The sequence below is a fragment of the Caloenas nicobarica genome, chromosome 26 (assembly GCF_036013445.1).
Source record: "Caloenas nicobarica isolate bCalNic1 chromosome 26, bCalNic1.hap1, whole genome shotgun sequence".
Taxonomy (NCBI): domain Eukaryota; kingdom Metazoa; phylum Chordata; class Aves; order Columbiformes; family Columbidae; genus Caloenas; species Caloenas nicobarica.
In genome coordinates, this window is record NC_088270.1 from 447,533 (window position 1) to 459,982 (window position 12,450).

At 55.6% G+C, this 12,450-nt stretch overlaps 1 protein-coding gene across 3 annotated transcripts in view; it reads right to left on the reverse strand.

Moving 5' to 3' along the window:
- ZBTB16 (zinc finger and BTB domain containing 16) overlaps nt 1-12,450 on the reverse strand; it is a 46,503-nt gene that overhangs the window by 22,723 nt on the left and 11,330 nt on the right. For all 3 annotated transcript variants that reach the window (XM_065651910.1, XM_065651908.1, XM_065651909.1), the window contains exon 3: nt 1,390-1,487. In XM_065651910.1, coding sequence (XP_065507982.1) covers nt 1,390-1,487 — 98 coding nt within the window. The remainder of the gene's footprint in view (nt 1-1,389; nt 1,488-12,450) is intronic.

Consider the following 12,450-nt stretch of genomic DNA (forward strand, 5'->3'; position numbering starts at 1 on the left):
TGTTCCTTAGTGTAAATGCTCCTTTAGCACCAGCTGTCTCCCAAAACCGCGGGGATGGGGACGACTGACGCCAACCTCCGCTGAACCCAGCGAGTGCTGCCTTTGGCATCGCGGGCAGCCGCAGGAGCGGGTGCCGGGGACACACACCGTGCCACCCTGGTGCTCTGCTCCCCGTTAAACACACCGTCCAGAGCCGCTGTGCCGAAAACAGCCCCCGCGCCGCGGCGCAGCCCCGCGTCCTGCCGGGGGGAGGCGAGGGGAGAGGTGCAAAGGTCTCCGCTTTAATAAATAACAGCGCTGGAATTCGCGGCGGCTGTTTGCGAGCGCAGGGCAGAGCTCTCCCCGCCCCCCCACTCTCGCCGGGCTTAAAAAAAAAAAATTTAAAAAAATAATAATTAATCCTGCGCGATGACAGGCTTGGCTCAGCGATCACTGTACATACTGTACCCACAAAGCTGGCCGCCCGCCAGGGACGGGCTGCGAGCCAAAGCGACCATAACAAACACGAGCCGCGAGCGCCAGGGCCGGGGGGGACAAACAGCATCCTGGGGGGACAAACAGCATCCTGGGGACCGGTGTCCAAGCACCACGGGGACCTGCACCGCAGTGCCAGGGCAGAACAGGGGGCAGTGGGGAAAAAAGAAATACAAAAATAGGAGAAAAAAGAAAAAGATTAAAATATAATAAAGTTCCTTGCAATGCGACCTCTAAGCAGAGCTCTGGCTGCAGCACCCGCCACCCCGGGTGATTTGTGCTCAAAGGAGGGGACACGGACGCCCACCTGCCTTTGAGCGAGGGCTCTGGGGTCCGGCTGCGCTTGTCCCGTTACACCCGCTGCACAAGGGGCTGCCCAGGACGCACCAGCCGCACAGCCTGGCCGAGCACAGCCTGCCCAGCAGCGCGGCGCTCCAGCTCTTCCTATCTATTTAATTAAAGGGCCTGCACCATGCGAACCTGCTAGTTAGATTCATTAGGTAGAGAACGCCTAATTCCGCATCGGCTTTGCTAACGAAGCTGCGGCGGGTGCCCATACACGAGGAACATGGTGCAGTGACATGCGGGAGGCGACACTTGTGCCACGAGTGGGGCTGGACAACGAGCAGCTGCACTGTACGCCGAGCCTGTTATTCCTAGCTGCTTAGCCCAGAAAATATTTCCCCAATTAAGGGACCGAAAATGAACTCCAAAACCAAAAATTTAAATAAATCAGATTACCGGGGACCAGGGAACAAGTTTGCAATGTGCCGCCCTGGGAAGGTACAGCAGCTCTGCATGTGTCTCCTCCAGACGAGACACATGAGCTGGGCAGCTGCAGCATCCCTGGGTGGGCATAGGGAGCATCCTCCCCGCATCCCCCCCGCACCCCCTTCCCTGCATCCCCCAACCCACCTGAGTGAGCCAGTAAGTGCATTCGCAGCCGCAAGCTGTCCAGGAACCGCTTCCCGCACAACTCACATCCGTACGTCTTCATCCCACTGTGCAGCTTCCTGGGGGAGAACAGAGAGGGGTCAGTGCTCCCACGGGGGGACAGGTCCCCAAAACCCCGCCAGGAAACCGCCCGCTGTCCCCACAAGCCGCGAATTGCCCCAGACCGGCGCTGGTTCCGTGCAGCACCCCAGGACCTATGAGATGACCCTCTCCTGTTTGATGTTTGGTATCATTACTAAAGTTAATAAACCAAATAAATCTGAACTCTAGAGTTAATGCGAAGTATGTGTTGGCAAACTTCTTCCCTGTGCAGCTAGTGCTTTTGAAAAGGGCACTGTACTCCAGAAAAAAAAAATAAAGATGTTTGTGTGCATTTCTAACCAAATCCCAATTTCCATCCAAATTCAGCGCGACACAAATCACAAGCAAAGAACTGAACCGCCAGCTTGCAAACAGGAAACGCGCCGCTCACCATTTCCTGGCAGCACGCGGCACCAACGCAGCTACGCCCGGGCAGCCTCGCACAACCGCCCGGCTGCGGCGGCACAGCCGCGTCGCTGGCCCCGCGCCACGCCGAGGGCTGAGCATCCCGCATCCCCCCGAGGGCTGAGCATCCCGCAACCCCCCGAGGGCTGAGCATCCCGCATCCTGCATCCCCCCCAGGGCTGAGCATCCCGCATCCTGCATCCCCCCGAGGGCTGAGCATCCTGCATCCCCCCGAGGGCTGAGCATCCCGCATCCTGCATCCCCCCGAGGGCTGAGCATCCCAGGGAGCAGGAGTGGGGTTCGGGTACCACTCACAGCATCTCCCCTGCTTCGCCATGGTGGGCAGTGGACGGTGACCGTGGCCGCACTGGCCAGACCCACGTTATTTCCCTCTCTTTGCCACGGAAACGTTGATGCTCTGGCTCTGGGTACCAAGTGACCCACACAGAGCGGAGCTCCCTGCCAAACGCAATAACCTCAAACAGACAGTATTTGCACAGACCTGGGCAGAAGTGTACGACACCCAACCTCCATCCCACTCACTGAGCTGTCACTGCCACCCCCAGGCAGCCCCTCCCAAATGGCTCTGTGCTCAACAGCAGCTTTGATAACTCCCCCACAAGCTGCAAACACAAACGCCCTCCTCGCCAGCCGCACCTCGGGGAACACAAGCCGTTCGCACCAAGGGCTCGCGGCAGGAGCACGTGCGACGTTTCAAAATTGGATGCTGTAAACACAGAAGTATTTGTACATGTTTGAGGAGCAACACGGCACATCGCCGCGTGCCGACCTCTGATCGCATCCACCATTTATCATCGCGCTGCGAACCGACGGGCGTATTTTTATTGCCTTGTTGCCAAAGACAAAACAGAAACGGTCTTGTCCGGGGCTCGACGCCGAACCTCCTCCCTCCGCTGCTCCCGCGGGAGGGCTGGAACGGCTGCGCAGGGCTGCAAGGGCCGCTCGCCTCTGCGGCAGCTGGGCGGGGAGACTGAGCTTCTCCTGAGCTTTATTTCCAGGCCCTGGTTTAAGTTTTACAGGCGTGAAGCTGTTGCTCCACGGAGCCCCAGCTGGAACATCCCTTGCCCCACGGTGCAGAGCCCAATTCCCTTGCAAAGCAGCAGCCCCGCATCTCGCCCTGCATCCCGTCCCGCATCCTGCCCTGCATCCCGTCCCGCATCCCGCCCTCAGGGATGCTGAACGGCAGCGCTGGACCACAGGAGGGGAACCAGTGACGTTTGGCAGTGAGCAAACGCGGTGGAGCAGAAAGGGAGTGGAGAGGAAAAGAGCAGAAGTTGGTTTCAACTTTGCTGTATAATGTAATTATTAATCAGGCTTGTCCTGAATTCACTGTGTCATGGCGGAGGATTAAGAGTCATGCATGAATTCAGGCCAAGAAGGTTTACGATCCAAAGGGTTTATCCGCCTGGCAAAAATAAATAAACCAGCAGCCTCCTGACAGGCTTCTGCTGCCAAGAAGTCAGCTACATAAGTGACAACCTTCTCATTTTGCATTTTTAATTAGGGCCATGCCTGTCACCCTTCCCCGGCTTGGGCTGATCTCGCTCCTGCACTTAACACTGCGTTTAAACCACTTTGTTAGGAAACACGCGGCGTCCCCCATGCCAACATCGTGGCGCTTGGCTCTTTGAGGCTAGAATGCCTTTTCAGTGAATTGAAGTGTAATTCGTTAATTAGTTCAAGTAAAACCTGGATTTTTTTCTTTTTTTAATTTAAAGCAAGTCTCAAGAAACAGAGCAGAAACAAAAGGACAAGTTTCCTTTGTCTGCATCACCTATAGGAACAGCAGCACAACCAGCACGGCCCCCCAACTCAGGAACCCGCGTCTGCACCCAACCCGGCGCTGCCGTTCCCCGGCCCGGGCCACCTCCTCCTTGTTTTAACACGCCGGGTGCTCAGCCAGTAATTTATTTGCAATATCTCTACCAACAAATTTCAGCAGCAACAAAAGTTTCCCATTCGGCGTCTGCTTATAGGACGATCTTATCGCTCGCCATCTTGCACGGTCCCTTTCAACAAGGTCTTAAAGCGCTTTATCTGCTCGGTTTCCCGGTAGCAAAATATGATTGAAATGTTCTATTTCTGCTCGCTGGATTAAGGAGATGTTGCAAAACTGCACAAAAACCTGGCAGATGTAAGCAAGGTATTACGGCTGCTCGGGCTGTTAAGATCTGAGGGGAAAGATCAATATGTGCTTCTAAAGTTGTGCCTCTAGAAAGGCGGGGAGAAGTTAAGGACATTAAAATACATCAGTTCTCGGCAATGCCGCCCAAAGTTGAGCTCTAAAAGATAAACCACACTTTACTATTTCAATCTGATGCTGAAATTACGCTCCACGCACTCCCTTTCTCCTGCAAGGTCCCCACCAGCAACTCAGCCAAGAAGATGCTTGTGGGATGGAGAGCAGCGGCAATTGGGGAAAAAAGTCTTTTTCTAAGAAAAATACAGTTCTCCTCTGTAACTCCCGCTCAATGCACACGAACACGGAGCAGCCGAAGCCTCCGGGGTGTGGGATGTTGCTGGAGGATGCTCCGGCACAGGTTTGCTGGGCGGTGAGGATGATGAGGGGGTGAGGATGCTCGTGCGGGGGCACCCTGGGGCCGGGACCCACCGTGGGGTGACACCCCTAGCGCCGGCTGGCCCCTTGCAAGCTCCCAGTAATTAAAAAGGCCTGTAAAAGCCTTGCAAAAAGCGCTTCAAAGAGATGGCGACTCCAGCGAGACTGCTCGGTATAAAAATTACAAGTTTCCCCCCCACCAGGGAGCTTTGTGTGAAGAGGCCGGGATTGGTGGCAAACGCCGCTGCCCGCTCCCCGGGGAGGTGGGGGCTCTGTGGAGCATCCCCGGGGCCGCGGGTACCAGTGCCGCCCTGGTACCAAAGACCACCACAAGCACCCACTGCCACCGCGAGCAAGCTCCTGCTCTGCCCACTTGAAAACCTGCAAACCCGCCTTCTGCTATTTCTGTTCCAGGGTCTGGTTGCCCAGCTCGTCCCCACCGCCCCTTTTGGGGAGCGGGAGGAGACCCGCCGCCCTCCCCTCCAAACCAGACACATGGCTTTGGGCTGTTGGATTACTTTTAACTGTGTATTTTTCCCCCCTCAAACAGAGTGAATACAATGGTTGGGAAATTTGACAGAAAACTATTCTGAGCCATTTATTGCCTTAATGCGCACCTTTGTCCAACAGGCAGTTTTGACAGGAGCGATAAATTCCAAATTTATGTCAACAGAGCATATGTTGAACACCTCATTTCTGAGCTAAAGCGGCATGCTGCCCCATAAATCACCCTTCTGTTTGAAATGAAAGTAGATTACGGGCCCGTGTTATTGAGCAGTTAGAGCCACAGCCGTATAAATCAGAACTTTTAACTCCAGGCGATCCGTTCTGCAATTAACTAAAGGGCACTTTGTCATCCCGGGCCCGGGCGCAGCGCGGCGGGGCCACCGGCTACCGGGCACGGCAAACCCCCCACTGCCGAGGAAAGCGCCGGACAGCGGAGTTCTACCGATACCTGTTGAACAGCGAACCCTGAGGCAAAGCCCAGAGCATCCTCGCGAGTCCTGCGCGGGTCTGTGACCGTGCAACAGGTCAGGACCCTCATCCCACAGCATCTTTGGGGCTGCGTGGCCCCTCGCCCTCCCGCAGCATCCCTCAGGATCTATGTATTTATCCTTTGGGATGTATTTATTCATCCCATCGGATGCTGCGGGAGTGGGGGGGTCTGCGGCGGACGCGTGCGAGGGGCAGGTTGTGCCCGCCGGAGCAGCCGGCGCTATAAAAAGATTCAGACGCTAAGTATTTCCTTCCCCATAAAATATTCATTGCCGCGCGCGAGAGCCGGGGAGCAGAAACCTCCAGTGGCCCTAACTTTGTGCCGCAGCAATAACAGAGTTTTATAGGAGCCTTCGGGTTTTATTTATCCGGGGCGGCTGCCGGCCGGCACATCCCCAGGCACAGAACACCGGGCGGGCAAACCGGGCACCAGCATCACATACCCGCTGCAACTGCGCTAAATAATTCCCCAAAAACCCCGATCTCGTCCCTCGCCCAGGTAAATCGATACGAAAACCAATTCATGCCCTGCTGTATTTTCTCAGGACGGCGGTGCCAGGTCTCGTTTGCCGTGGGATCTCACGGCTCGCCAAGGTCAGCGGGCAGCACGGCATCCGCAAACCCGCGTCTGCAAACCCGCGTCCCACATCTGCCGACAGAGCCGAGAGGGCGATTCCCCCTTGACAGGGTGACTTACAACACCTGGGGACACCGGGCCGGGAGGACACTCGAGGTGCCCACGCCGGCCCGGGGACCCGGCGCTGGGGACATCGGCACCGTCGCCGCGCCGCCCTCACCTCCCAACTCGAAGGATTAAAATAGCCGGGAGAGCTATTAAGGGCATGGGGAAGGGGGAAGGGAGCCGAGACCTTCCTTTCCGTTTAATAAATTAAGAAGGAAAAAAAAAATAAATAAAAACAAACTACCCTCAAACCACAACTGCTCCTAAAATAAATAAATAAATAAATACATCTTACAGGAACTGGAAATAAAGATTTTACTATTCCTGAAGTTTAAAAAAAAAAAAGGGGGGAGGGGGAGGGCTATCAATAGAGAGCACTCAAACTCCTCGCCCGTACAATATTTATATTTACCATGAGCTAATTCACGGGCTTTAAGCAGATGCTGTGCCGTGACATCACCTCTGCACGATGCCAACACCTCCCCTCTCCGAAGAGCGGAGGAAACGCTCCCTCCTGCTCTGCCTCTGACCCGACACACAAAACCAACACAAAACCAGCACAAAACGCCAAAAGCTCACTCGAAAGGGTGTTTTAGAGCCTGCTGCCCCCAAACAAACGCTGATAAACGCTGCGACGGGGCAGGGACTCGACGAATCTCCCATCTTCCCCAGCACAGCAAACTGGGCAGCAGAAATATCATTATCATTATTATGATTATTTTTTAATTTACTGCAATGGGGGATGCCCCCACATCTCTGCTGTGCCACCACTGACACCCGAGACCAAGGCAAAAAGCTCCAAATTCTCACGCTTTGCCCAGCAGGCTGCAGTGCGAGCACCAAGGGGTTAACGCGCAGCAGTTCAGCTGGGAATAACCGGCGCTAATTCGGCCGTCCAAAATCATCATCCCCATTCTTCGGGCATCTGGTGACAGTGACGCAGGGCGGGAGGGACGAGCGCTGGCTCGGGGTGCGGTGACCCCCGGCTGCGCCCGACGCTGAGCAAACATGACACGGTGTCAGGGGCGGCAGGCACAGACCGTGGAGCTCGCTCAGGAAAAGAAGATGAAATTTCAACAAGAAAGCAAAGTGACCTTCGCGCCGAGTACATCTGCTGCAGCGGCAGCATGACTGTTCCCATGTTTTGATTCCTAATTCAGAAATAATAAGCGGTTCGCAGATTCCAAGTTTAAAAATACGTTCATCAGCTGGTTTCCGTAGCGGCACGTGTGCCCCGCAGCCCCAGCGCGGGGTGCGCACCGGCCCCGGCCCATCGCTCCTGCTGACCAAAGGGCTGGGCGGGCGCGGGAAAGCGTTGGGCACGGGGCACCGGCGCTTTCGGGAGCTGCTGGTCCGGGACACTCCGGGCAGCATCGTCCGGGCGCCCCAAGGACTCGGCAAAAGTCCCCAGGGAGCCACAGGAGCAGGGACAGGGAGATGGTCCCTGGATGCTGGTGAAAGGAACAACTCAGAGGCAGGAATTCTAGGGTAGGGGGATTTTTTAAAAAATTTCCACCATTTTCAGTGAGCCGAGCGCAGGGACGAGGCTGGACACGCGTCACAACCCGGGTGGTGCCCACGGGGATGAGCCCAGAGCCTCTTCCCCGGGCTGAGCTCGGCGTTAGGCAGCACCCACAGCTCCTTTGTGTCCCTCGGGCCCCATCCTCACCCCGTTACAGGTGACACTGGTGTCCCCTCCCCAGCACATCCCCATTTCACCTCCCTGCACGGAACCGTGGCCAGGAATGGGCACAAATTCCCAGCAAACGGCACCTTTCCCATGAGCGACCCCGATGCCGAGGAGTTTTATAAGGTAATCAAATATGCAAGAGATTCAACAAACTAATTTCAAGCACACACCTGGGGTCCTCTGATAATGTCGGTTGTGCCTGTACAGCGCAAGGATTAAAATTTCATAGAGTCATGATTTCATCAGTCGCTAAACTACAAAGGATTAATTAACAGCCGGGGAAGAGCTCACGGCTTGGAAATACAGTCTTAAGGAAAATATCTATCTCCGCTCTCCAGATGTCAGCGCACAGGCGAATAAAGTGCTTTGATGAAAACACTTTCTTGGTATCAGCGACTCCAAAACATGGTGTTTTTGCGGCTGGAATGAATGATGCCCAATTCTGCAGCGTGCCCTCCCGGGGGGGCTTAGGCTGCGGGCTCCCGGGACGCGACCACTGGGTGCACGACGGGGTTTTGCACCCTATTTTGGGGCTGGGCAGCGATCCCCCCGGCTCGGGGTGGGAAGCAGGTCCCCTGTCCCCAGGAAGATGGATGGGGAGCTGTCAGCGGGGACAGCGCGCGGCTGTAACGGGGCACGGCGAGTGTCGGTGATGGATGGGCCGGAACGCACCGTGCGCAGCCCGGCCGAGGTGCCGCGGACACGCCGGGAACGCCACGGGTTCCAGGAAAAGCCGCTCCCGGCCCCCAGCACCACCGCCCTGCTGCTTCCCCAGGACCGCCTGCGGCCGAGAAACAACTAATTATTTCCAATTAGAAGCCAGGAGATGAACGTGATGCACCTCGTCAAGGCACTAAATTAACGTACGTGAAGCATGCCGGGCTTTGGGGTGAGCCCAAAGCGCCCAGGGCAGGGAGGTGGCAGCAAGAGGGACCCGGAGGTGACACAGCCCGGGGACAGCGAGCCAGACCCTGGTGCGGCCAGGTTTTCATATGGCATTGGCATCAATAACCAGCTTCCCCACACTTTTCTCCTCCTGAAAACACCATGGACCCCCCCTGGATGCTCCTGCGGTGGCAAAGACCCCGTGAGAACGTGGGGACAGCCGTCCCGGGGAACAACAAGCATGTTCACTCCGGCCGGTGCTGCAAACCGCCCGGCTTTCCACCCCACGTCCTGAGGTGGAGACACAAAACACTGATTTTATCAGCAGTTCCTGGGCAGGATTTACTGCTGCTAAAGCCAGGGAGGTGTGAGTGGTGGGGGGAGTCCATGGGACAGAGCGGGGAGACAGGGCTGCGACTGCGGTCACCACGCTCCATCCGACAGCGAAACCCCCCTATGGAAAACATACATTGTGGGAAAGACTGTGGAAGCAGGAGGGGTCCCGCACTGGGGGTGGGCACGAGACCGGCAACTTTCTCCCTCATTTTTTGACTTTCTGCATCAGTTCAAACGCTGGTGTGTTAATAGAAAGAGCGCTGCCTCCGGCCCCAGCACAATTAGCCTCGCTCAGCCTGCAACATGTTTTGCTGAAGAAAATAAATAAATACGTCCCGGGAGAGCCAAGTTCCGAGCGGGCGGCCAGCCCTGACAGCTCCGCGCCCCGGCCAAGAGAACGCGGCGTCCCGGCGCAGCGCGGAGCGGGCGGTGCTGAGCGCCCGGACCCGCCAGAGCCCACGCCAGCCCCCGCTTACCGGCAGCATCACCCCCCTCTGCAACGCGCACAACGGGGTCCATGCAAATCCGGGAGCTTTTAAATTATACCCTTAATGAAACCAAATAAAGGCAGTTAAAAGGCAATTTGCTCAATTGGTGCTAATATTTAGGCACAGCATGTGTAAAAGCAAGACCGCGGAATTCGGTTTTTCCGCGAGAAAACTTTCGGTCTCGGCTTTCCTGCAGAAGGGATGGAGCACGCCCGGAGAGAACTTATATTACAGAAATGTCCCACATTTGTCCCAACAGCGACTCCTCCTCTGGCGAGGGGTGCAACTGCAATCCCCCCAAATCCCCACGCTCCGGGTCCTCACGTCCCAGACAGGGACGCCGTGTCGCACCCAGGGCGCCGTAACGCTAACAAGTTCTTAAAGAAACACTATAACAAGTAATCCGGCACCAAAAAAAGCAGTTTTAACGTCCCTCTGTCAGACAGGGAGCTGGCTTTTGACTGCAGAGTTCTGCGTTTCGCAACACAAAGGCCAGGACCCAGCTAAGGAGACGCTGCCGCTCCAGTTTCCAAAGCGCGGTTCTGCCGGCAGGACCGCGGCGAACGCTCGCCCCCCGGCTAAGCCCGGCTCTTGGCAAGGCCCTGCTTGGCGGGTTATGATGCTCGCACATAAATTCGCTTTCAAAACAGGAGCCGCTGGTGAATGAGACCTCGATTTCTAATGGTTGGAAATATTTTGTACACTCTGCTGCTCCCTCTGTACCCCTTTGTCGGGGCCAAGCTCTGCCGGCTAAAGCGGGCACCAAAAGACCATCTGTAGCTCCCGTCTTTACAGAGAACTTTAAATAGGGGGATGAATGAGCACAGGAATTAATGAATGATAAAGCCGTATGGTCTCAGTCAGCCTCCTACGCCTGCATGTGGTATTCAAACCCTCCCAGCCTTCTGCCACAAAGAGAGGTTTCTAAGCTACAAAAAAAGGGGGAAAAAAAAAAGCGGGGGGTGGTGTGCGTGCAGGTTTTTAACAACAAACCCAGCGACTCGCCTCAAACTTCCCACCAGGTCTCCCTGCTCCAACCTGGGGGAAAGGCACATGTAATGCAGAAAAAATGAGGTTGCCCTCAGAAGTGGCTGCAAACCCCACTTTGATAGAGAGGGAAGTCCCAAAGAGAAAAGTCCCTCAGGAGAGAAGATGCTGAGAAGATGCTCGCGGTGCTGCTGGTGAGATCCGGGGACAGGCGAGGGACAAGTCCAGGGAAAGGACACGGATAGAACCATTGACTTTGCACAAGGGCTCCCGCCAGCCCCAAAATGCTAACAGGGAGAACCAGGATCCAGCACCCCAAAGCTTTTCGACTCCTGTCCAAGCACTGGGGCTGCCGGGGGATCGTTTCTCTCCAAAATAATCTGGGAGAGGCCGGTGCGGAGGCAAAGGAAGCGCAGTATGGGAACGCTGCTTTTATTTTAAGTGCCGTCATGTGTAAAGCGTTAGCGTTTTTGAAATTGCATTCTCAAGTTAATTAAATGGACAATCTTTTATACATAAAAAGTGAAAGCAGGCAATTAGAAGTGAAGCAAAGAGAAAGTGGCCGTTTTGGCACCGGGCACTACCCCTCTGTGCCCCCTCCTCCCGAATCGAGCGTCTGGGGGAACCGCTGGCCAGATGTGCTGGTGCAGCACTGGGTTCCCCAATAGGATCCAGCACCACGAAACCTGCGCTTGGGCGATGTGCCAAACCATCCCGTGGGTCCCTTTGCACTCAATTCATGATTGCCCATGCCCAGGGAGGTTCACCGGCTCGCGATGGTGCGAAACCCGCAGCGGTTATCTCTGCTGTAAAACGCCGACCTTCAGTTTTAGGCAAGAGGTAAAGTTCGCTATCGATTGGGCCCACCGTTATCTGTTTATAATTACTATTATCTCCCAGTTAATCTCGGGAGAGGTCACCAGTTTTACAAAAATCTTGCAAGCCCCGTCTTTTACCTCCCAACTTCATATCTGGGCCAAAAGGTCAATCACAGCTGCTCACTCACTTGAGATTTCGGGAAAACTGTCCGCTCCCACCCCAAGCCCCGGGGGGACACGGGCAGGCGCCCGAACCTTTGAGCACCCAGGCTCATAAGTAAGGGGAAGAGTTTTCTCGGTAGCCCAGGGTCTAGTCCTGGTCTATAAACTAAGCTGGGCTTAGCTGCTCGCAGGGCTGGGGCTGGAGCATTCCCTGCACCCCGGGATCTCCCCTGCCAGCCTCCCCGTGCTCTGTATCTCCAAATATCACAGCTGGCGTTACTCCCCCGCACCGGGCAGCAGTGCCGTGCCGGAGCCAAAATGGCCAGTGCCGGTGCCGCTCCGCAGACAGGTGTCATAAACACGCAGGCACACGGCAAACATATCGATTTCCCCGGGCTTATCGCGCAGCAACCGGCGCTCAGTTACCAGGCTACTTTAACATGTAATTCACTGCCCGGAGGGAGCGCGGGGCTGGGGACGGCGCGAGGATTTTCCGGGGCTGGACGGGGAGGCTGGGGGTGCGAGTTTAGGGGACGCTCGGCGTTCCTCGCCTCAGCCCTCCTCAGTATTTTCCAACTATTAAAACACCCCTCACTGCTGCGATGGAGTGTTTACACAGATGCTATTAATCTTCTTCTGCAACTGTTTATGCTATGAAAATATAGTCTCAGCTGCCTGGGCTCTCTGTCTCCTTAATTTAAATTCAGATGCTTAATTTCTGTCAAAACAGAGCCCATGGAAATCGGCTCGATCCACTGCCGGTGCTCGAGCTGCCGGCACAGAGAGGCTCAGGAGACCCGGGACAGGTTTGCTTTTCCAGAGCACAAAATTTCAAACCCTCTCTCTACACAGTGCCTCTCCCTAGATCTTTTGGAATTTACAAGATAAATACTGGTAATTTGATTCTTATCTTC